This window comes from Bos grunniens, chromosome 25, assembly GCF_055505025.1.
Source record: "Bos grunniens cultivar Pamir isolate PY7600 chromosome 25, Bosgru_T2T1.0, whole genome shotgun sequence".
Lineage (NCBI taxonomy): Eukaryota > Metazoa > Chordata > Mammalia > Artiodactyla > Bovidae > Bos > Bos grunniens.
The window spans coordinates 25,884,206-25,906,893 of NC_141189.1; the positions used below are offsets into that span (position 1 = coordinate 25,884,206).

General features: G+C 44.9%; 1 protein-coding gene across 5 annotated transcripts in view; it reads left to right on the forward strand.

The window, feature by feature from the left end:
• Window positions 1-21,274, forward strand: part of COQ7 (coenzyme Q7, hydroxylase) — a 36,901-nt gene extending 15,627 nt beyond the window's left edge. For 3 of the 5 annotated variants that reach the window (XR_015154667.1, XR_015154665.1, XR_015154666.1), the window contains exons 6-7: window positions 18,034-18,655; window positions 19,245-21,274. Coding sequence is in view for 2 of the 5 variants with exons in the window: in XM_086375554.1 (XP_086231680.1) it covers window positions 18,034-18,042 (9 nt within the window). In the remaining 3 variants the exon portion in view is untranslated. Of the gene's footprint in view, window positions 1-18,033 lie in introns of all 5 variants that reach the window. The other 2 variants (XM_086375554.1, XM_086375559.1) reach the window with 2 other exon arrangements.
• The last annotated feature ends 1,414 nt before the right edge of the window (window positions 21,275-22,688 follow it).

Below are 22,688 nucleotides of genomic sequence, written 5' to 3' on the forward strand. Positions count from 1 at the left end.
AAGGTTTTGTTCAAATGTCAGTTTTGAAAGGACACCAACTCTGAACACCTCTTTCCAAAAGGTTGCAGAGCCCACCCCACCACATAACCTCATGCCTCTTGCTCTGTTCTGCACTTCCCCCCAGAGCACTACTACCCTTTAGCATATTATATAAGGTACTTACTTCTTCTGTTTCTTGTCTGTTTTCTCCCTGTAAGAATATAAGCTCTATAGGGTAGAAATCTTTGTTTTAATCACTAACACGTAACTAGTTGATGGAATTGGATGAGGAAATTGTTCTCCCCTATTAGAAGTTATTTTCAGATAACTGGTAAATCAGAACTACTCCTGTTTGCATCCCAGCAAAATTCAGTGGAGATTTATTGAAAAGATTCTACCAAACTGCGCTGGGCCCCTGGCCCTGGTCTATACAAATTGTTTTGCTGTAAAACTCAAAATCTTTTAGCCAGCGGATGCGGAGAAGGTGGGGATAGGGAGATGGTACCGGGAAACCAAAGGAAGGCCCTTGTCTGTGTTTCTAGCTGATGATTTAAAAAAACACAGACTGGAGTTTTGGCTATGAATTCACATACAAAAGAATGAATTTAGATCTGTACTTAACAGCACATAAAAAAATTAACTCAAAACACACTGCTAAATTTCTAAAGCTCTTAGAAGAAAACATAAGAGTAAATCTGTGTGACTTTGGATTAGGCCAACAGTTGTCTAATTATGACACCAAAAGCACAAGCAATGAAAGAAAAAAATAGATAAACTGAACTTCATCAAAATACAAACTTTTGTTCTTGGAAGAACACTATCATGAAAGTGAGAAGACAACCAACAGAATGGGAGAAAATATTTGCGAATCGTGTATCTGACAAGGGATTTGTATCTAGAATATGAAGAACTCTTACAACTCTAAGACAAATTAATTAAAAATAGGCAAACATGTCTCCAAAGAAGATATACAAAGGGCCAATTAGCATTTGGGGAATAGAAAGGCCCCACATCATTCGTCATTACAGAAAACCACAACGAGATACCCCTTCACACCCATTAGGATGGCTACAATCAAAAACATGGAGAATAAAAAGTGTTGGTGAGGATGTGGAGAAATTGTAACCCTCTCACAGGGCTGGTGGGACTGTAGAATGGTGCAGCCCCTTTGGAAAACAGTCTGACATCTCCTCAGGTAGTTATACATAGAATTACTGTGCTACAGTAACTCCTCTCCCAGATATAAACTTAAAAGAAGTGAAAATGTATACAAATAAGTAATTGGATATGAATATACATAGTATTAATAACATTGTATTCATAGTATTAATAACATTGTGATAGCCAGAAAGTAGAAACAACCCAAGTGTCCATCAGCTGATAAATGGATAAACTAAATGCGGTATATCTATACAATGGAATGTTGCTGCTGCTGCTGCTGCTAAGTCGCTCAGTCGTGTCCGACTCTGTGCGACCCCATGAATTGCCGCACGCCAGGCCTCCCCGTCCATCACCAACTTCCGGAGTTCACTCAAACTCACGTCCATAGAGTTGGTGATGCCATTCAGCCATCTCATCCTCTGTCGTCCCCTTCTCCTCCTGCCCCCAATCCCTCCCAGCATCAGGGTCTTTTCCAATGAGTCAACTCTTCGCATGAGGTGGCCAAAGTACTGGAGTTTCAGCTTTAGCATCATTCCTTCCAAAGAACACCCACAAAGTGATCTTCAGAATGGACTGGTTGGATCTCCTTGCAGTCCAAGGGACTCTCAAGAGTCTTCTCCAACACCACAGTTCAAAGGCATCAATTCTTCGGCGCTCAGCTTTCTTCACAGTCCAACTCTCACATCCATACATGACTGCTGGAAAATCTATAGCCTTGACTAGACGGACCTTTATTGGCAAACTAATGTCTCTGCTTTTGAATATGCTATCTAGGTTGGTCATAACTTTCCTTCCAAGGAGTAAGCATCTTTTAATTTCATGGCTGCAATCACCATCTGCAGTGATTTTGGAGCCCCCGAAAATAAAGTCTGACACTCTTTCCACTGTTTCCCCATCTATTTCCCATGAAGTGGTGGGACCGGATGCCATGATCTTAGTTTTCTGAATGTTGAGCTTTAAGTCAACTTTTTCACTCTCCTCTTTCACTTTCATCAAGAGGCTTTTGAGTTCCTCTTCACTTTCTGCCATAAGGGTGGTGTCATCTGCATATCTGAGGTTATTGATATTTATCCCGGCAATCTTGATTCCACCTTGTGTTTCTTCCAGCCCAGCATTTCTCATGATGTACTCTGCATAGAAGTTAAATAAGCAGGGTAACAATATACAGCCTTGACGTACTCCTTTTCCTATTTGGAACCAGTCTGTTGTTCCATGTCCAGTTCTAACTGTTGCTTCCTGACCTGCATATAGGTTTCTCAAGAGGCAGGTCAGGTGGTCTGGTATTCCCATCTCTCAGAATTTTCCACAGTTTATTGTGATCTACACAGTCAAAGGCTTTGGCATAGTCCATAAAGTATAAATAGATGTTTTTCTGGAACTCTCTTGCTTTTTCGATGATCCAGCAGATGTTGGCAATTTGATCTCTGGTTCCTCTGCCTTTTCTAAAACCAGCTTGAACTTCTGGAAGTTTACAGTTCATGTATTGCTGAAGCCTGGCTTGGAGAATTTTGAGCGCTGGAGTGGGTTCAGATCAGATCAGATCAGTCACTCAGTCGTGTCTGACTCTTTGCGACCCCATGAATCACAGCACGCCAGGCCTCCCTGTCCATCACCAACTCCCCGAGTTCACTCAGACTCACATCCATCAAGTCAGTGATGCCATCCAGCCATCTCATCCTCTGTTGTCCCCTTCTCCTCTTGCCCCCAATCCCTCCCAGCATCAGAGTCTTTTCCAATGAGTCAACTCTTCACATGAGGTGGCCAAAGTACTGGAGTTTCAGCTTTAGCATCATTCTTTCCAAAGAAATCCCAGGGCTGATCTCCTTTAGAATGGACTGGTTGGGTCTCCTTGCAGTCCAAGGGACTCTGTTAGTCACCTGTAAAAAGGAAGGAAGTACTGATGCATGTTGTAGCATTGGGGAAACTTACAAACTTGATGTTTGGTTATAGGGTTTCAGTATGGGAAGATGAAAACAGATCTGGAGAGGGATGGTGGTAATAGTTGCACAACAATATGAAAATGCTTAATACCGCTGAACTCTGCACATGGAAATGGTTAAGATGGTAAATGGTTACATATATTTTATAGCAATAATTTTTGAGCTCACTTATATGAAATGTGCAGAACAGGCAAATCCAGAGTCAAAGAATAGCCTGCTAGTTGCCTAGGACTGCAAGAGATGGAATGGGGAGTTGCTGCTAATGGATTTAGGGTTTCTTTTTGGGGGTGATGAATGTTCTAGAATTAGATGGTGGTGATGGTTGCATAACCTATGAACATGCTAAAAACCACTGAAAGATGGTTTTTAAAAAGGTGAATTTTATGGTATGAATCATAGCAATTAAAAAAAATACAGGATTTGTAGTTTTATGCTGTGTGTGTTAGTTGCTCAGTCGTGTCCTATTCTTTGTGACCCTATGGACTGTAGCTCACCAGGCCCCTCTGTTCATGGAATTCTCCAGGCAAAAATACTGGAGTGGGTAGCCATTACTTTCTCCAGGGGATCTTCCTGACCCAGGGATCGAACCCAAGTCCTCTGTTTTGCAGGCAGATTCTTTACATCTGAGTCACATAGCAATTTTATGCTATATTTGAAAGCAAATTTCAGTCCAGGCAATTGAATGGGAAATGATTTATTTAACGTACAAGCCTTCAAGCCAGCAGAGCATGCGGAAGTCTTGATCTTCTGAGATGCTGATGCTGCTTCTTGCCTTCCTGTATCAAAGTGAATTTTGTAAGTACTGCAGTCAGTAGTCTTAGTCCTATGAAGGCATTTTGTACAATCCTTATTGGAAGCCCAGATTTGCTATTGTTTGTTTAGCATCCCCTTCAGAATTGATGGCTGACGTTTTGTGCTTTCTGAGAGCTTCTTGAATATAAGGCTAGAGAGCTTGGCCGAATCCCCCTTTGATTGTTTTAATTCCATTACAGCTTGTCCTCTGTACTAACAAGGTAATCTTGTCTTTCTCTTACTTTACTGCTCTGACCTTTCAGGGGAAATGTGACTTTAGATTTGGGCACCATCCAAAAATGATGCCAGGATGACGAAGGATATTATTCTTGCAAGCAGTCCACTTCCCAAAGATGTCATCTGAGCTATAGTTATTTGCGTGTTTTTGATTCCTTCTCTACTCAGAAGTGGTCCACAGACCAGTAGCAGTGGTAACCTGCGAACTTGTTAGAAATGCAGAATTTGGGGAATCCTCCCAGGACCTGCCTAATCAGAATCTGCATTTTAACAAGATTTGGTGGTTTTAAAGTATGTCTGCAGATTCCTTGATATTTCTCTGTTTTGTTGTTGGTTGTTTTAGTCGCTCAGTTTGTCCAACTCTTTGTGACCCCTTGGACTGCAGCCCATCAGGCTCCTCTGTCCATGGGATTTTCCAGGCAAGAACACTGGAGTGGGTTGCCATTTCCCTCTCCAGGGGATCTTCCTGACCCAGGGATTAAACCCTCAGCTCCTACACTGGCAGGCGGATTCTTTACCATTGAGCCACCTGGAAAGTCCAAGTGTTCATCTGAAAAGTGAAAGTGAAAGTCACTCAGTCCTGTCCAACTCCTTGCGACCCCGTGGACTATATACAGTCTGTGGAATTCTCCAGGCCAGACTACTGGAGTGGGTTGCCATTCCTTTCTCCAGGAGATCTTCCCAACCTAGGAAGCAAACCAGGGTCTCCTGCATTGCACGAGGATTCTTTACCAGCTAAGCTACCAGGGAAGCCCATTTCTCTCTTTGGTGGAGCCTAATTCTCCTTGTCTTGAGTATGGGCTGTCCTTAGTGACTTTTTTATAACAAATAGTGTGGCAGAAGTGGTGGAGTGTGACCTGCAAGGCTGCTAAGTCATAAAAGACCTTGCAGGCTCCACGTTTCTCTCTAGGATCGCTCTCCCCCTCTCCAGGAAGCCAGCTGCCTTGTGGTGAGAACAGTTAACCTGTGGAGTGGGTCACATGGCCAAGAACTGAGGCCCCTGCCAACAGTCATGGTTGTGAAACATCTCTAAAGGGAATCCTCAGTCTCAGTCAAGCCAACATCCTGACTGCAACCTCATGAGAGGCTGAGAGCCAGAACCACCGGGCTGAGTCACACCCGACTCTCAGCAACTATGAAGGATAATACATGCTCAGTCATGTCTTAATCTCTGCAACCCCATGGACTATATAGCCCGCCAGTCTCATCTGTCCATGGAGTTCTCCAGGCAAGAATCCTGGAGTGGGTAGCCATTTCCTTCTCCAGGTGATTTTCCTGAGCCAGGGAGTGAAACCACGTGTTCACCATTGCAGGCAGATTCTTTATAGTCTGAGCCACCAGGGAAGCGCTCCATTACCTAAAAGTAACCAGTGTTACTGGTTCACTGCCTTCATTTCCAGACTCAAAAAATCTTCTATCCATATTTGTACAGCTTGGGGTTTGTTGTTCCTCAAACGGAATAATAAACTGTGCATCCTGATCTGATGTGTACATTTTTGACTTCGTGAGGGATATCTGCCTTTCCAATCTGTGGATCCAGCCTACGGGTCCACCTCATCCCTCCAGCTGGCTGCTAGTTCCCAGCAGGGCCACCGCCACCACGCGCCCCACAGCCTGCACTACGCTCCGCATCCCCGCTCAGCAGAGGAGGAGACGCTCCGTGCAGGGGAGGCTGGAACTTAACCACTTAGGTCTCTTCTGTTCTCTCTTCCCCGAGACCTCTTAGGTCCTCGCTTCCGCCAGCGGGGGGCATCTGGGTTATTAACACAGAATTGAGGGACTTTTCCTGCGGGGACCACCCCTGAACACAAGTCTCTGGAATTTTCAGAGGAGGGACCTTGGCGTCCTTAAGCCTTCTGGAGACCCCAGACTTCTTTGCCAATATGATAAAAGCTCTGGACCCTCACCCCTGTGCCTCCTTTAGGCCTGTCAATCCGGGTGATTTGAGAAAACATGACCTTTCCCCATCGCGAGGAACAAAAGAAACCTTCCCTCAAAAATCGTTCTTTCCGGCTCTACGGGAACACAAAGCACTTTTCTACTGAATGTTTCCAAAGGTTTAAAAGGCTCCTTTTGCCTTCGAGGACGTGATCCCTCCCACTCCAGTTCCCGAAATGGCAGCCCTGCAGGGCTCTGCCTGAGCCGCGGGTCCTTTGATCCGGATCGCCGAGGACGATCCGCTGGGCGAGCCAAGGGCGAGCAAGGGCGCGCGCCACCTGCCGCCGCCAGAGGGCGCCCTCGCCCCGGCGATCCGAGTCCGCCAGCCGCCGCCAGCCCGCCGGGCCCTGCCTGAAGTCTCGGGACACTCCCGGCGGGCAAGGCCAGGTCATTGCCTCAGTTCAGCTCAGTCGCTCAGTCGTGTCCAACTCTTTGCGACCTCAAGGACTGCAGCACACCAGGCCTCCCTGTCCATCACCAACTCCCGGAGCTTACTCAAATCCAGGTCCATCGAGTCGGTGATGCCATCCAGCCATCTCATCCTCTGTCGTCCCTTCTCCTCCTGCCTTCAGTCTTTCCCAGGTCTTTGCTACGGATGGTGATAATCCGGCCTCGTGAACTCCGCTGTCAGACGGGAGTGGCACGTCTCTTTCACACACTGCGAGGTGTGGGCTGACACACCTGGCCACTGCGGTCTGCGAGGGGAGCGTCCTTAACCAGGAGGATGCAATTTCTGTTTCAGAAAAGAGAGAGAGGAAAACACAGGGGTGGTCGATTATCCTCTCTCTAGGGGAAACACACGATGAAACCGGCTTCAAGCGTCAAGCAGTGTCCGAGGGGTGTCATGACTTTATTCATTAGTTAGTGCTGCTTGCTGGACGCAAGCCTCCCTTCGGTCCACACGCTCAGCGCTTTCCCTGATGAAGGCTGTTTGCCCTTCTAAACCCGCATCTGCATCTCGTAGGTGAAATCATCCCTCAGGGCCTCTCCCATCCCAGCCCCTCAGCTTCTTGCACCCCAGCGTTAATGCTTCCCTACCATCTCTCCAAGCTGGCACGAGCTCCCCAAAGTCAAGGGCTACCCCAACACCTGGAGTTTAGCTTGCCCTCAGTCAATGTTTTTGATAAGCTAATCTAAACTTTAACAAGCATATGGAATGGAACAAAAGCAATTACAAGGATTGACAAATGAGCCTCCTGATCTCAATATGCACACACCTAGAAACTTCTGGATGAAAGTGTGAAACAGGGAGGGAGGGCCAAGCTTGTGAGTGAATGCCCTTCAGTCAGTATTCTTGTCCATCTGCACCCCAAAACCTGGCAAACATTTAATGCGTGACCATGTCTCTACTCTTTTGAAATGCTTTTTATTCATTCCTGCTATTTGTCTTTTTTTTTTGAGGAGTCCTTTTCATGATACATTTATACATTTTTCCTTTTTTTTTGGTTCAACTCCAATATTTCCAAGGTTGTACAGAATTTCCTACTTCTTAATCCTGGAGTTTTTAACTGGGCATGTGCATCAGAATAAACTCTTGAGATTAAAAAAAAAAAAAATCTACAGATGTTCCTGCTCTGCCCAGAAGCAGAAAACTGGGCTGAAGCAGAAACTTCTGGGCTGGGCCTAAAGTGTGTGTGCTCAGTCACGTCTGACTCTTTGTGACCCTGTGGACTAAAGCTGACCAGGCTCCTCTGTCCATGGGACTTTCTAGACCAGAATACCAGAGTGGGTTACCACTTTCCACTCCAAGGGCCTAAGGGAGAAATATAATCTAAAAATTCATACAGAGGCTCTGATTCTCAGCCATGGTTAAGGATCAGTGGTTTGATCCCACACGGACTTTATTTTAAACCTGCTTCCGAAGGGGGCTTTCCCTCTGTTTTCCATCCTCCTTTTCTGGGCTGCTTCAGGATTTCTACTCTGTCCCACTTCTCCTGCACTGCCTTCTGCTAAGATGTGACTTGTAATTGCAGTATTCTCCAGCCCATTCAGTGCTGCGACAGTTGGAAACACATTCTAGATCAAGTTGTCCTCATCAGGTGGGAACAATGCTGAGCAGCCGTGCTCCCTGTTCTGCTGGGTGAGTGGCATTTGTGTGGTATTTTCCATGCCTAACTCCCAGCTGGCTTTATTGAAACGGTCTGAAAAAATTGCATGGAGATGCCACCTGTTACACTGACCTCCTGACGCTCTCTGTATGTGCGTTTAAATAAGACAACATGGGCATTAAAAAGAATAATTATCTCAGTTATCTGGATACTTTAAGGTAGCATATTATTCTAAGTGCTGTGGAATATCCTAAATTTAGGATATGAAATTCATACTCCTTTTTTATATTATTTAGAAGAGACGCAAAACATCTCACGTTTGCTTTAGTAGGAAGTTGTTTGTTCTGCTAAATGGAAAATCCATAGCATGTTTTGTTCAGGTATGGTTTGATCCAGGAGCTCAAACCAAGTACTTGTCTTCTCTCTCTCTCCTGTCTCTGCTTCCACAGTGTTGACATTAGACAGAGCGGCCCCTGGGGTCTTCTTCAAGTATGATCACATTGTTATTACGCAGCACTTTCATACATCACCTCCTAACACTCTTTGATCCCAAAGAAGGATGAGGGTCTGTTCCTCTAGCTTCTGCAGAAGAGGGAGAAAATTTTGTTTTCCCAGAATCTAAAGCATAGCCCTCTCCCACCTCTAGCTTCATTTCTCTCCAATCAGATCACATTCCTGGCCCTCAACGTGGCCTGGGGGATTGTGACTAATCTCATTGGCCATGCCTGGTTACACGCTTGCTCCTGAAGCAAGTGGAGTGGGGACAATTCCAGCCAAGCCACGTGGGTCAAGAGTGGGTAAGGTGGTTCCCCCAAAGGAAACCCGAGTCCCCTCACCAGAAGGGAGAACAGATATGGGCAGACAAAAAGGCCTCATGTCCCCTGAGCCCAGGAAGTTGTGATGGAGACAGGTCTTAAGTGGATGCAAGTGGGGCAGAGGGTTCCAGATGCGGTGGAAGGCTGAGACCCAGGGAACATGATGATAACCTCCCCTTGACAGTGAACGAGGACCTGGGTCAGGGCTCTGGGGTGCCAGGTGGCCTAGAAAGCTGGTCTGCACCACCCGGGTCTGAATTCTGGCTCTGCCACTTACCAAGTGTTACCTAACCTCTCTGGGCCTTAATTTCCCCCTTGTAAAAGATGGCACTGGGGGTATCATGGATAAATACGAAAACAATATGCTAAGTGGAAGGAACCAATCGCAAAGGCCACAGAATATGTGATCCACTTACATGAAATGTCCAGAATAGGCATATCTACGAAGACAGAAGGTAGATTCATGATTGCTTGGGGCTGGGAGGAGTGTAATGAAAATATTCTAAAATTGATCATGGTGATGGTTGTACAACTGTGAGTCTACCAAAAGTCAGTGAATTGTACATCTTTTATCTGTGAATTGTATGGTATGTGAATAAAAGCAACCATGGAGGTTTTTAAAGATAATACATGTCACATGTTTTGAGCAGTTCCAGTCACACCTGCTCTACCGGCACAATCCCAGAGGTCATGGCAACTCTGACGCTCCCGGGTCCCTGGCGCATCACCATCCTGAATTCCCTTCGTCTGGTCCTCACTTTTCTGAACAGTCCCGTCGTTCAGTCCCTTCTCTCACTCCACCGATATGTGTGCCTCTCTTTCCTGGCAGGATACTGACGGCGTGGAAAGAAGAAGGGCAGGACTTGTTGGCTAATCAGAAAGGATTCTTGATGGTCAACTTTATGTGCCCACTTGACTGGGTCTCGGGGTGCCCAGACATTTGGTCAGATGTGATTCTGGGTGTGTCTGTGAGGGGTCTTTTGGTTGAGATTAACACTTGGATGAGTGAAGCAGGTGCCCACCCTCCTGTGTGTGGGCTTCATCCAATCAGCTGAAAGCCTGATTAGAAGAACAGGCTGACCCTCCCAAATGAAGGAGGAGACTCCTCCTGCCTGGCTGCTGAGCTGGGACAGCAACCTTCTGCCTTTGGACTCAGATGGAAACACTGGCCCTTCTTGGGTCTGGAGTCATCAGACTCGACAGAGAACCGCGCCATTGGCTCTCCTGGGTCTCTGACTTGCTATCTGCAGATCCTGGCCCTCGTCAGCCTCCCCGATCACATGAGTCTCTTCCTGTCTCGCTATGCGTCCTCTTGGTTCTGCTTCCCTGGAGAACCCTGACTAACACAGAACCGAAAAGAAAGATGAGTCAGTGGGGAGTTTCGGGCTGGATGACTAGGAAACCAATCAGAATATAGGACAAAAATAAGGAAATCAAATCAAGGAAGAGACTGGTTTGTGAAGTTGTCTTTCATTCACAAATACGAATTCAGCGTCTGCCCTGTGCCAGATAAAGTGACAGTTGTTGGAGATTAAAAGCTCCACCAGTTGCCAAAACCAGAGGCCAAATCTGTCCTTGCCTCTGTCTTCAGCCTCAGCCTCAACATGGAATGAATCTCAAGATGTATAATTTAACCTCCTCGAATTGCTCTTGGCTCCCTTTCCTTGGCAGGTGGAGAGGCCTCTCATTGGAATCACCATCCCCTGGTGGTTCTTGATGGTAAAGAACCTGCCTGCCAATGTGGAAACCACAGGAGACACAGGTTCCATCCCTGGGTCAAGGAGGTTCCCTGGAGAAGGGCGTGGCACCCTGCTCCAGTATTCTTGCCTGGAGGATTATATGGACAGAGGAGCCTGGCTGGCTACAGTCCATGGGGTCACAAAGAGTTGGACACGACTGAACAACTAACACTTTCAGCTTCACTTTCACCCATCTTTTTAAAATCCACGACATTTAATAACGATTTAAGGTTCAAGAGGACCATGGAAATATTTGAGGTATTTGAAGAGTTACTGTATATGAAATTAGAAAATAGAAAGTTATTGGTATTGGTCAAGGTGTACCGACATAAAGTATTTTTGCAGTCCCAAGCAAGTCAAGGGGATAAGGGTGCTAAATACTAACAGTGTTAAGTGTTTATTGGGGAGGATAAGATAGTATTCAAGGGAAAATTATCTACATTTTCCAATATAATGCCATTAAGCAAAGCAGGGCCTAAAGTATAGAAAAGATGGGAAGGGGAGAGAAAGCCTCTTCAGACAGGGAGAAAAAGACACCCATCCTGGAATCAGCTAAGGCTGAGTCCTGACTCCTAAGGGTCACTCCCTACCTCATGTTTTATTCCCATCTGAGGGAAGGGGATCTTAAGAAAGCCACTCGAAGAAGGGACAACTTGGGCCATGGTTGCCTCCTTGCAGTTCCATAGAGCATCATGTTTACTCATCCCTAGGAGCCCGGGGGGGCATTCAGACTATTAAATCACCTTGGGTCAGTGGTTGGGGTCATCCATTCTCCAGTGGCAGGAAGTCTTGTCTTCCTCTTCTCCATTTCCTTCTTTGTCTTCTAAACAGAGATAAGGGAGGGAATTAATCACTCTAAAAAGGAGACTCTGCCTTTGGTATTGATTCCTAAGTAGACTTGAGCAAAGCTGGAGATTATCTGGAAGTTTTATCAGGTTTGAAAAAATGCAAAACCATTCCATTTTCTCTGCACCACCATCACCTCTTCCCAAGGAGTGGCCACCATCATCTCTTACCTGATGTCACTGTCTCTTTGATGGGCTCAACGCAAAGGATGTTGTCTCTCTCTACAGTGCACCTGGATGTGCCCAGGGTCTATGCAGAGGTCAGTGAAATATAAACAGAAGTTCTTAGGTGAGACTTTCAGAAAGCTCCTTAGGAATGGAGCAGACAGCTGGACCTGGTCCTTTTTACCTGCTCCTAACTCTTGCTTCCAGCCTGGAATATGGATATGATGGCTTACTCCAGAAGTTATTGTGAACTATGAGGCATTGTTGGGGATGAAAGCCCTGGCTAAGGATGACAACCCCAAAAGATAGAAGACTTCTAGATCCCCGGTGACCACAATACTGCCACCACCATTTCTGGACAGTCCACCTTCTGACCTGAAAGGTGGACTTTCAGGCTTATAAACATGGCTTATCATGTTTAAGCCATTGTTACTTTTGGTTTCTGCTAATAGCAGCCAAAAGTTATCGACCCTAACTGACACTTTTAGTGAATGGCTTCAAGTCTTAGGGTAGACCTCCTTTTTCAAGAAGGCTTTCTCTGATTGCCAACCCTCCACCTGAATTCCCTTCTATGGGTTCCTGTAATGCTCTATCTGTCCTATGTCAAAGCGCTTATCACAGCCTTGTCTCCAAGCCCCACCAGACTTTAGCCTCCCAAGACCAGGGACCTTGTCTCTCCTGTTATCACTGTAGTCCCAGATCTAGCACAGTATAGGACCCATTGTGGGTACTTGATACATATCTGTGAATGAATGGATGAATCAGGCACTCACTGTGGACTAAGACAGTCTCTTTTCTCAGGAAGCTCACAGTTTAGATTTCTGCTTTAGATGAATGTGTGTGTGTGAAGTCACTCAGTCGTGTCCGACTCTTTGTGACCCTGTGGACTGTAGACCGCCAGGCTCCTCTGTCCATGGGATTCTCCAGGCAAAATACTGGAGTGGGTTGCCATTTGTGAAGAAATTAGTTTCAAGATCAAGAAGGCAGAATTGATAAAAGTTCACCTGTCCCAGTATAGCAATTTAGTAATTCATTGACTCCTAGAGTTACCTTTATCTGGAGGCTAATCATGGTGTTTGGTGCTTGCCAGCATGGGAGCTCAGCAAGCTAAGCATGGGATGAAGGAAGGTTCTACAGTTCTTGGATCGCCCGTCTTCACACGGCTTCTTCAAAAGACTCTAGTTTCCTGCAACATGTCTTAGAAGCTGGAAGCCCCAATCCCCCTCCTAGAAATCTACTCTGAAGATACAGTTCCCCTGGAGCAAAATGACTTTGTGAAAGATTTGTGTCATCATATTTGTGTTAGCAAAAAATGTAACCTACCTCCAGACCAGAAGGTAGAACTTCATCCATTGATTAGAAGAGGATCAACTAAACAAACCATGATTTAACTGCCAGGGATTGCTCTGCAGCAATTAAAAAGAATGAGATGGCTGTTTAATGTGATATGGAAACATATCCCAAAAAACACAGTAGTGGAGCAAAACCAAGATGCAGAACAGTGTGTATCAATGTTGTTCATCCTCCACCAGCCTGACGAGCTTGACCTGGAAGTCACATCTGTAGGTCAAAGGTTTCCACAAACTATGGCCAAAAAGCCAGATCTAGCTTTTTTTTTTTAATATATATGTAATTTATTGAAGTCTAGTTGACTTACAATGCTTCAAGTACACAGCAAGGTAATTCAGTTATACAAATACACATATATTATTTTTGAAATTATTTTCCATCATAAGTTATTACAAGATATTGAATGTAGTTCCCTATGCTATACAGTAAACCATTGTTGCTTGTTGCATATCTATTTTTAATTAGAAATCTAGCATTCTGTCCCAGAGAAGGCAATGGCACCCCACTCCAGTACTCTTGCCTGGAAAATCCCATGGATGGAGGAGCCTGGTAGGCTGTGGTCCATGGGGTCGCTAAGAGTCGGACACGACTGAACGACTTCCCTTTCATTTTTCACTTTCATGCATTGGAGTAGGAAATGGCAACGCACTCCAGTGTTCTTGCCTGGAGAATCCCAGGGACGGGGGAACCTGGTGGGCTTCCGTCTCTGGGGTCGCACAGAGTCAGGCACGACTGAAGCGACTTAGCAGCAGCAGCAGCAGCAGCATTCTATTCATACTGTCAAACAAATAGAATCCAAATGTCATAATTTTTTTAGTTAGGCAAAAATTCATGTTTTGTAAAAAGTATTATATATATATATATATGTATACAGAAGCTTTTCTACAATGCTTGATAAACCTTGAGGAAGAACATCAAAAATAAAAAAAGGAAGAGATGGAGAAATTGAACATGACCTAAATGAAATGGGAGCACTGAATATGAAATAGAAAAAGAGAAACAAACTAGATAAAAGTAAAAGATCATCATATAGTCCTGTTGTTTCTCAACATGGCTGTTCATTAGAAACATACTGGAGTGCTGGAGAAAAAAAAACAATACCTGGGCATTTGTATTTTTCAAAAGATTCTAAGATAATTATGATATACATCTGGATTTTAAGAAATGATTGCAGGTTTTTCTATTAGATCCTAGTTTTGGTGATATGGAATTCTATTATTTTTCTGTTGACCAGTCATGATACAATGGTATTAAGTGAGTAATAGCTCTATAATCACAATAGTAAAAGATGTTTATCAGTTTTTACAATCAAAATTATAAAATATAAATATAAAATAAAAATAAAATATAAATATATAAATATAAACTTAAAAAATATATTTATAATTGCAAGCCATAATGGGAACATGATTGACTTAAAATATAAAATAATTACATACAATTTGGGGGTTTAGGCAGAGTGATGTGGTAAGTGGAAGTGCATACATGCACAAATTTTCACCCACTCAGGCAGTCTGTGTATTTTGATAGGTGCATTTAATCCATTTACATTTAAAATAGTGATTGATATGTATGATCCTATTACCATTTGTTTTCATAATTGTTTTGGGTTTATTTTCTGTAGGTCTTTTCTTTCTCTTGTGTTTCCACCTAGAGAAGTCCCTTTAGCATTTTCTGTAAAGCTAGTTTGGTGGTGCTGAATTCTCTTAATTTTTGCTTGTCTGGAAAGCTTTTGATTTCTCTATCAAATCTTAAGGGGAGTCTTTCTGGGTAGAGTGTTCTTGGTTGCAGGTTCTCCCCTTTCATCACTTTAAATATTTCATGCCATTGCCTTCTGCCTTGTAGCATTTCTGTTGATAAATCCTCTGAACAGCCTAACAGGAGTTCCCTTGTGTTATTTGTCCTTCTTCCCTTGATGCTTTTAACATTTTATCTTTGTCTTTAATTTTTGTTAGTTTGATTACTATGTGTCTCAGTGTGTTCCTCCTTGGCTTTATCCTGCCTGGCACTCTCTGTGCTTCCTGGACTTGGTTGACTATTTCCTTTCCCATGATAGGGAAGTTTTCGGCTATTATCTCTTTGAATATTTTCTCAGGTTCTCTCTCTCTCTTCTCCTTCTGGGACCCCTATAATGCAAATGTTGGTGTATTTAATGTTGTCCCAGAGGTCTCTTAGGCTGTCTTCATTTATTTTAATTCTTTTTTCTATATTCTGTTCTGCAGCAGTGATTCCCACCATTCTATCCTCCAGGTCATTTATCTGTTCTTCTGCCTCAGTTATTCTGCTATTGATATCTTCTAGTGTATTATTCATCTCTGTTTGTTCGTTCTTTAGTTCTTGTAGGTCTTTGGTAAACATTTCTTGCATCTTCTCAGTCTTTGCCTCCATTCTTTTCCTGAGATCCTGGATCATCTTCACTATCATTATTCTGAACTCCTTTTCTGGAAGATTGCCTATCACCACATTTAGTTGTTTTTCTGGGGTTTTATCTTGTCCTTTCATCTGGGATATAACTTTCTGCTTTTCATCGTGATTAACTTTCTGTAATATGGTTTTTGTTTTAGCCGCTGTGAGACTATGCTTCTCTTTGCTCCTTCTGTATGCCCTCTGACGGCTGAGGCTAAGAGGCTTGTGTAAGGTTCTTGATGGGAGTGACTGCATGCGTGCATGCTAAGTCGCTTCAGTCATGTCCGACTCTTCGCCACCCTATGGACTATAGCCCACCAGGCTCCTCTGTCCATGGGATTTTCCAGGCAAGAATACTGGAGTAGGTTGCCATTTCCTTCTCTAGGGATCTTCCCAACCCAGGGATCGAACCTGATTCTACTGCATCTCCTACACTGCAGGTAGATTCTTTACCGCTGAGCCACTGGGGAAGCCCAGTGGGAGTAACTGGGGAAAACTGGGTCTTGCTCTGGTGGGCAGGTCCTTGCTCAGTAAAGCTTTAATCCAATTATCTGCTGATGAGTGGGGTTGCTCTCCCTCCCTGGTAGTTGTTTGGCCTGAGGCAACCCAGCCCTAGGGTCTACAGGCTCTATAGTAGGGTTAATGGTGAACTCCAAGAGGGTTTATGCCAAGTGCCTGTCTCTGTTGTGAGCCCCTGCCCACCCGTGCCTCAGCAGGAAGCCCTCCAACACTAGCAGGTAGTTTTGATTCAGTCTTCTGTGAGGTCATTGCTCTTCTTCTCTGGGTCTTGGTGTGTGCAAAATTTTGTTTGCACCCTCCAAGACAAAACTCTGTTTCCCCCAGTCTTCTGGAAGTCCTACAATCAAATCCCCCTGGCCCTCAAGGCCAGATTCCCTGGAGAATCCCAGTCCCTTTGTCAAATCTCCAGGCTGGGAAGCCTGACGTGGGGTTCAGAACCTTCACAACAGTGTGAGAATTTCTTTGGTATTATTGTTCTTCAGTCTGCAGGTCACCCACCTGGTGGGTATAGGATTTGATTTTATCATGATTGCACCCCTCCTACCATCTTGCTGCAGCTTCTTCTTTGTCTTTGGATGTGCGGTATCTTTTTCTGGTGGATTCCAGCATCCTCCTGTCGATGGTTGTTCATTAGCTAGCTGCAATTTTTGTGCTCTTGCAGGAGGAGATGAGCCCACATCCTTCTATACCGCCATCTTGAGCTGGAGTAGCTGTTGTTATAAATAAAGTTTTATTGGATCACAGTCCAGTCACACCTTCTGCTTCAGTTCAGTTCAGTTCAGTTCAGTCGCTCAGTCGTGTCTGACTCTTTGCAAACCCATGGAGGCCTCCCTGTCCATCACCAACTCCCGGAGTTCACTCAATTTCACGTCCATTGAGTTGGTGATGCCACCCAACCATCTCATCCTCTGTTGTCCCCTTCTCCTGCCTTCAATCTTTCCCAGCATCAGGGTCTTTTCCAATGAGTCAGTTATTCACATCAGGTGGCCAAAGTACTGGAGTTTCATCTTCAACATCAGTTCTTCCAATGAATATTCAGGACTGATTTCCTTTAGGATGGACTGGTTGGATCTCCTTGCAGTCCAAGAGACTCTCAAGAGTCTTCTCCAACACCACAGTTCAAAAGCACCAATTCTTCAGTGCTCAGCTTTCTTTATAGTCCAACTCTCACATCCATACATGACTACTGGAAAAACCAAAGCTTTGACTAGATGGACCTTTGTTAGCAAGGTAATGTCTCTGCTTTTTAATATGCGGTCTAGGTTGGTCATAACTTTTATTCCAAGGAGCAAGTGTCTTTTAATTTCATGGCTGCAGTCACCATCTTCAGTGATTTTGTTTCCCTTGCTTTCCCATCTATTTGCCATGAAGTGATGGGACCAGGTACCATGATCTTAGTTTTCTGAATGTTGAGTTTTAAGCCAACTTTTCCACTCTCCTCTTTCACTTTCATCAAGAGGCTCTTTAGTTCTTCTTCACTTTCTGCTGTAAGGGTGGTGTCATCTGCATATCTGAGGTTATTGATATTTCCCGGAAATCTCGATTTCATCTTGTGCCTCATCCAGCCCAGCATTTCTCATGATGTACTCTGCATATAAGTTAAACATGACTGCTTTCTTGGTACCATGCAAAATAAATAGCTGGACCCTCAAAACCCAAAATACTTAACTCTCTGGCTGGCCCTTTACAGAAAATATTTGCTGACCCCTGATGTAGACCTTACTGTCCTTATCTTTAAAATGGGTCAACAAAAACATGACCTGCTTCACAGAGATTGTAAGGATTATGAAACACAATGAACATGAAAACGACTTAGCATTTGTAGAAAACCTTCAATAAATATAGTGCTTATTATGATTTTCTCACTGATCTTATCCTCCTTTTCCTCTAGCAGAAACAAAGTTTCATGCAAATCTAAGTAAACTACTTTAGGTATTCAAGAGTAACTTATTAGATTTATACATGTGTGTAGGTGTGTTGTGTGTGTGTTTGGGGGGTGGGTGGCATTGAATTGAGTTAGGGGAAACCAATAGATTCTAAACTCCAACCCATGTGCAAAGTGCCCTCCATGTGTTTCTTCACTTAATCCTACTACCCAGGGAACCTGAAGACCAGAAAACCAGAGACACAGAGTTGATGAGACCCAGTGAGAAAGTCGCTGAGTGGGGACTGAAACCCAGCACGGCTTACCTCCAGAATGCCTGTTCTTCCCACTATAGGAGCACCTGACTGTGTCCACTACAAACAAGCTCTTATAACACCGCATATGTCCCCTGTGGTTTGCCAGGATGCCCTGGTCAGTGCCTGTTGCCCTGCCTACTTATCTGTGGCAACATTTTCCCTCAAGAGTGTCTGAGTCAATAAATTCCAGGATCTTCTCTACAATGTCAGCCCAGGATGGCTGAGATCTGTGTTTTGTCCACTGAGTGCATCTCTGGCACTTACAGAAGAGCATGGCACATAGTAGGTGGTCAATAAGTCTGTTCTGAGTCAATGGATGGTAAGTGAATCATCAGTAACCCACCTGCAAGTGATCAAAAGCCACACAGCAGCATGAGGACTGTCCTGTAAAATGACTGGACATGCATGGATGCTGGGCTCTTGGTCCCTCTCTGTGCTGTGACAAGCTGGACCCAGTTTGGATTTGGGACTTGATTCATGGGACTGAATCACCCACTTCACATCTGGCACGGTCCTGATGGCTCACCCCAGAGGAAGGGCGTGAGTATTGTTCAAGGCCTCCTACAGGCTGGGGGTGTTGGTGGGCTGTGTCACACAGGAGCAGAAATGAAACACATCAAACTGAGCCCTGGGTGGCTTGGCCAAAGAAAAGCGAGGTAGAGTATGTGCTCAGCACAGCCCTGACATGAAGGCCAGGCTGATAATCCATCCCTTTGATGCCCGCAGTGTGTCATGGGCCACTTTCAGCTGCAGAAGAAAGCCTAACCTTTGGAGAGGCTATAAAAAGATGGCCTAATTCACTGTTGCTTTCCTCTCCAGGCGCCTTTAACAAAGGAGGAAAGTGAAGGGCCTCTGTTTCTGTGGAAGGAGCACAAAAGCAGCTCGGCATTTTGTGAAGCTGATGGCCAGAGTGCCCTGCCACAAACAAGCTGCTGCCCAGGCTCAGGGCAGCCCGGTGTGGTCGGGGAGGGCCCGACAGCGGGGAGTACGGGGGGCATCCTTTCATGCCCATCCCCGGCACCAGCAGACTGAGCCGAGGAGGCATTTGGGAAGGCTGCTCCCAAGGTCACTGGTGATGCCAGCTTTCAAAGACTCAGAAATCACATGTACGCCTATGGTGTGTTCACAGGGTCAGACAAAGACCACCAGACCCGCCAACGAGAGCACCCCAAGCTGCAATTGACCAAAACGTCCCAGAGGATGAGAGTTGCTGCAGGTTTCACAGAAAATGGGCTGTGTGTTCATTCTCCCCATCCTTTCCCGTGTGGAAATGCAACAGGGCAGGTTCCGGCATCAGCAGGGACGATGAAATCCACGTACTGGCAAAGATACCTTTGGACTAGTTTCTTAAATTCCTGGAATATACAGCACTGTATTGTCTGCATGTGCTCAGTCAGTAAGTTGTGTCCGACTCTTTGCAAACCCATGGACTGTGGCCGTCTGGGGTTCCTCTGTCCGTGGGATTTCCCAGGCAAGAACACTAGAGTCGGTTGCCATTTCCTCCTCCAAGGGATCTTCCCACCCAGGGATCGAACCTGCGTCTCCTGTGTCTCCTGCATTGCAGGTGGATTCTTTACCACTGAGCCACCTGAGAAGCCTGTACAGTCTCTCTGTACACCTAGCTTATTTTTTCCAAAGCTGGATCCCACCACTGTGTCTCTGGTTGAGCACTGTAAGGGGTTGTTTCTTGGGGCCATGTTGAAGGGGACAGCAGATTACCGGCTTCCATCTCATACGCACCAAGATGGGGGCATGTGCTCCAGACTCAAGCGTAGATGGGCAGGTTACCTGCAAAATTCACATAAATTAAAAGCACTCCAACTGTATTCCAGACCTGAACAGTTTCCACCCATTTCCATATATCCTAACTTCATTTCCAAGTACATTCTCCTGAACCATCTTAGAGGTACAAATAGCCAAATTCTAAGCTTTGTGAGGTTCAGTTTAGGGATGGGGCTTTGCTGTTCAACTCTGATAAGAAAACTAAATGGTAGAGATTTGGATGCCTGTGGAGGGGTTAAGATACCACCAAAAAGAGACCAGTATTAAAAACCGGGCATCTTTTCCAGGTCAGAAGGTTCCACCAGACCGGCTCGTCATTAAGTCAGTAGCTACAGCACCCTTGATGTCTTTTCTGAAAGACCCTGTACCCTTGGCAGTTCTGGGCTCCTCTCTGCTTTGTTTCTTTTTGGTGTCTTTTTTTCCTCATCCAACAGAGATGCAAAGCCACAGTGTCCCTCCCTTGGGGGTCAAAACACACAGTTCCTCTTGGCTTTCGAGGGGCATCACATGCTTTCCGTCCTTGTGGGAAAGATGTCCCAAGTGAAGTTTATGGAGCGGGGATGACCCTGGGGCATCCCTGCCAGGTTGCCGTCTGCTCCTGTTGGTGGGAATGCCTTGACAACCGTGTCCTGAGCAGATGATCACAGGACACCTGTTTGGGGCCGGGTACCATGCAGTCCATGGGGTCAGTAAGGACTTCTCGTATCTTGCTGCAGGCTTTTATTCTCCCCAGCCCTTCAGATTTCACAGGCCTGTGAAGTGAATTCAACAAATATTTATTCAGTGAGTGATTCTTGTGCCAGGCACTGGGGAGATAACGGGGCATGAAGCAGATAAAAGCCGTGCCCACATTTGAGAGGCTTGGGATCGCTGAGTTTTCACTTTGCTCTTAGCACTTCAAGAAAGAAATCCTTCTTGTGAATATCATTTCTATCCATTTCTCCTCAGAAGAAAATGGCTACTTAAACCTGGAACAGAGTGGAAGGACATACTCTTAAAGGACAGACTTTTTAAATGACTGTATTAGAACCATATCATATGAAAATTTAAATTGTTGGGATTCAGCTATGACCAAAAAAATCAATCAGCTGATGTAAGAAAGAAATTGAAACATGTATAAAATCATATGTGAAATGAATTGCCAGTCCAGGTTCAATGCATGATACAGGATGCTCAGGGCTGGTGCACTGGGATGACCCAGAGGGAGGGGAGGGGGAGAGAGGTGGGGGGGTGGTTCAGGATGGGGAACACATGTACACCTGTGGTGGATTCATGTTGATGTATGGGAAAACATACAATATTGTAAAGTAATTAGCCTCCAATTAAAATAAATGAATTTATATTAAAAAATAAAGACAATAATTAAAAAGAAAGAAATGGAAAGTTTTATTTGAGCCAGATTGAGGATTATAACCTAGGAACAGCCTCTCAGAAAGCTCCAAGAATTGTTCTCTTGGTTGGAGGTCAAGCATGGTTATAAAAGTTTTTGAGACAGAGGGAAGTACCTTCAATGATAACAACAGCTTCACAATTTAGCAGTACAGTAGTGGGTCTTGGGTCATCATGGCGCCTTACAGGATCAAGAAGGGAAGTTATCTCCTCGGGAGTTGTCCTGTTGATGTTGGGAGAATACTGATCTTTAGAACTGAGTAGGTGTTTCTGCCAATGGGGAGGTTTGGTCGATGAATAACGCAGATGTACAATGCACAGTGCGGGCAGAGAGGAGGCCAAAGGGCAGAGAAAACTTTTATGTTTAAGTTTTTCCTGTCTTGTAGTACAATATGAATTGTAGTTCACAGCTACGTAAAAATGCTTCAGGGTGTGGCAGAAAGTTCTTTAAATAGCATGGACTGTCCTGTTCATCACTTTACTTCAAGCCGAGTGCCCAAAGATACATATGATTGCCACAACTTGGCCCATAAACTCAAACCAACCGCTTCATCAGGTGCTCAACCACTAAAATTTGGTTTTTAATGCTGGAGAAAACTCTGACTGTGATGGCCAACAGGGGACAGAGTATCAGTTTCCACAACAGCAACCTCCTAACAGATTTTCAAATATTCCTTTTCTCTCTCAACATTATATTAAAAATATTATATTAAAAATATCTTCAAATACACAGAGAAATTGAAAGAACTGTACAAAGAACACTGATATACCCACTTCTTCTGTTCTGCTGCTGCTGCTGCTAAGTCGCTTCAGTTATGTCTGATTCTTAGCGACCCTACCAGGCTCCCCTGTCCCTGGGATTCTCCAGGCAAGAACACTGGAGTGGGTTGCCATTTCCTTCTCCAATGCATGAAAGTGAAAAGTGAAAGGGAAGTCACTCAGTTGTGTCCGACTCTTAGCGACCCCACGGACTGCAGCCTACCAGGCTCCTCCGTCCATGGATTTTCCAGGCAAGGGTACTGGAGTGGGGTGCCATTGCCTTCTCCGTTCTTCTGTTCTACCATTACTGTTTAGCTTGATGGCTTTCTCACATTTGTATATTCCTCCATCCCTCTCTCCATCTATCTTATTTTTTTCAGCTTTTTGAGAAAAAAAATTGGGGGCTGTACCACCCAGCATGGGGGACCTTAGTCCCCAATCAGGAACCAAAGCCATGCGTGCCCCCTGCATTGGAGGCTCGGAGTCTCAACCACTGGACTGCCGGGGAGGTCCCCATCTTATTTTTGTTACATTTCAAAGGCAATTGCTGAGGCAGCACACTTCAGCAGGTGTATCACTTACTAGAATCTGATGTGTGTGTATGTGATTTCTTGGAGGCAAAATTTAGATACAGCGAAATACC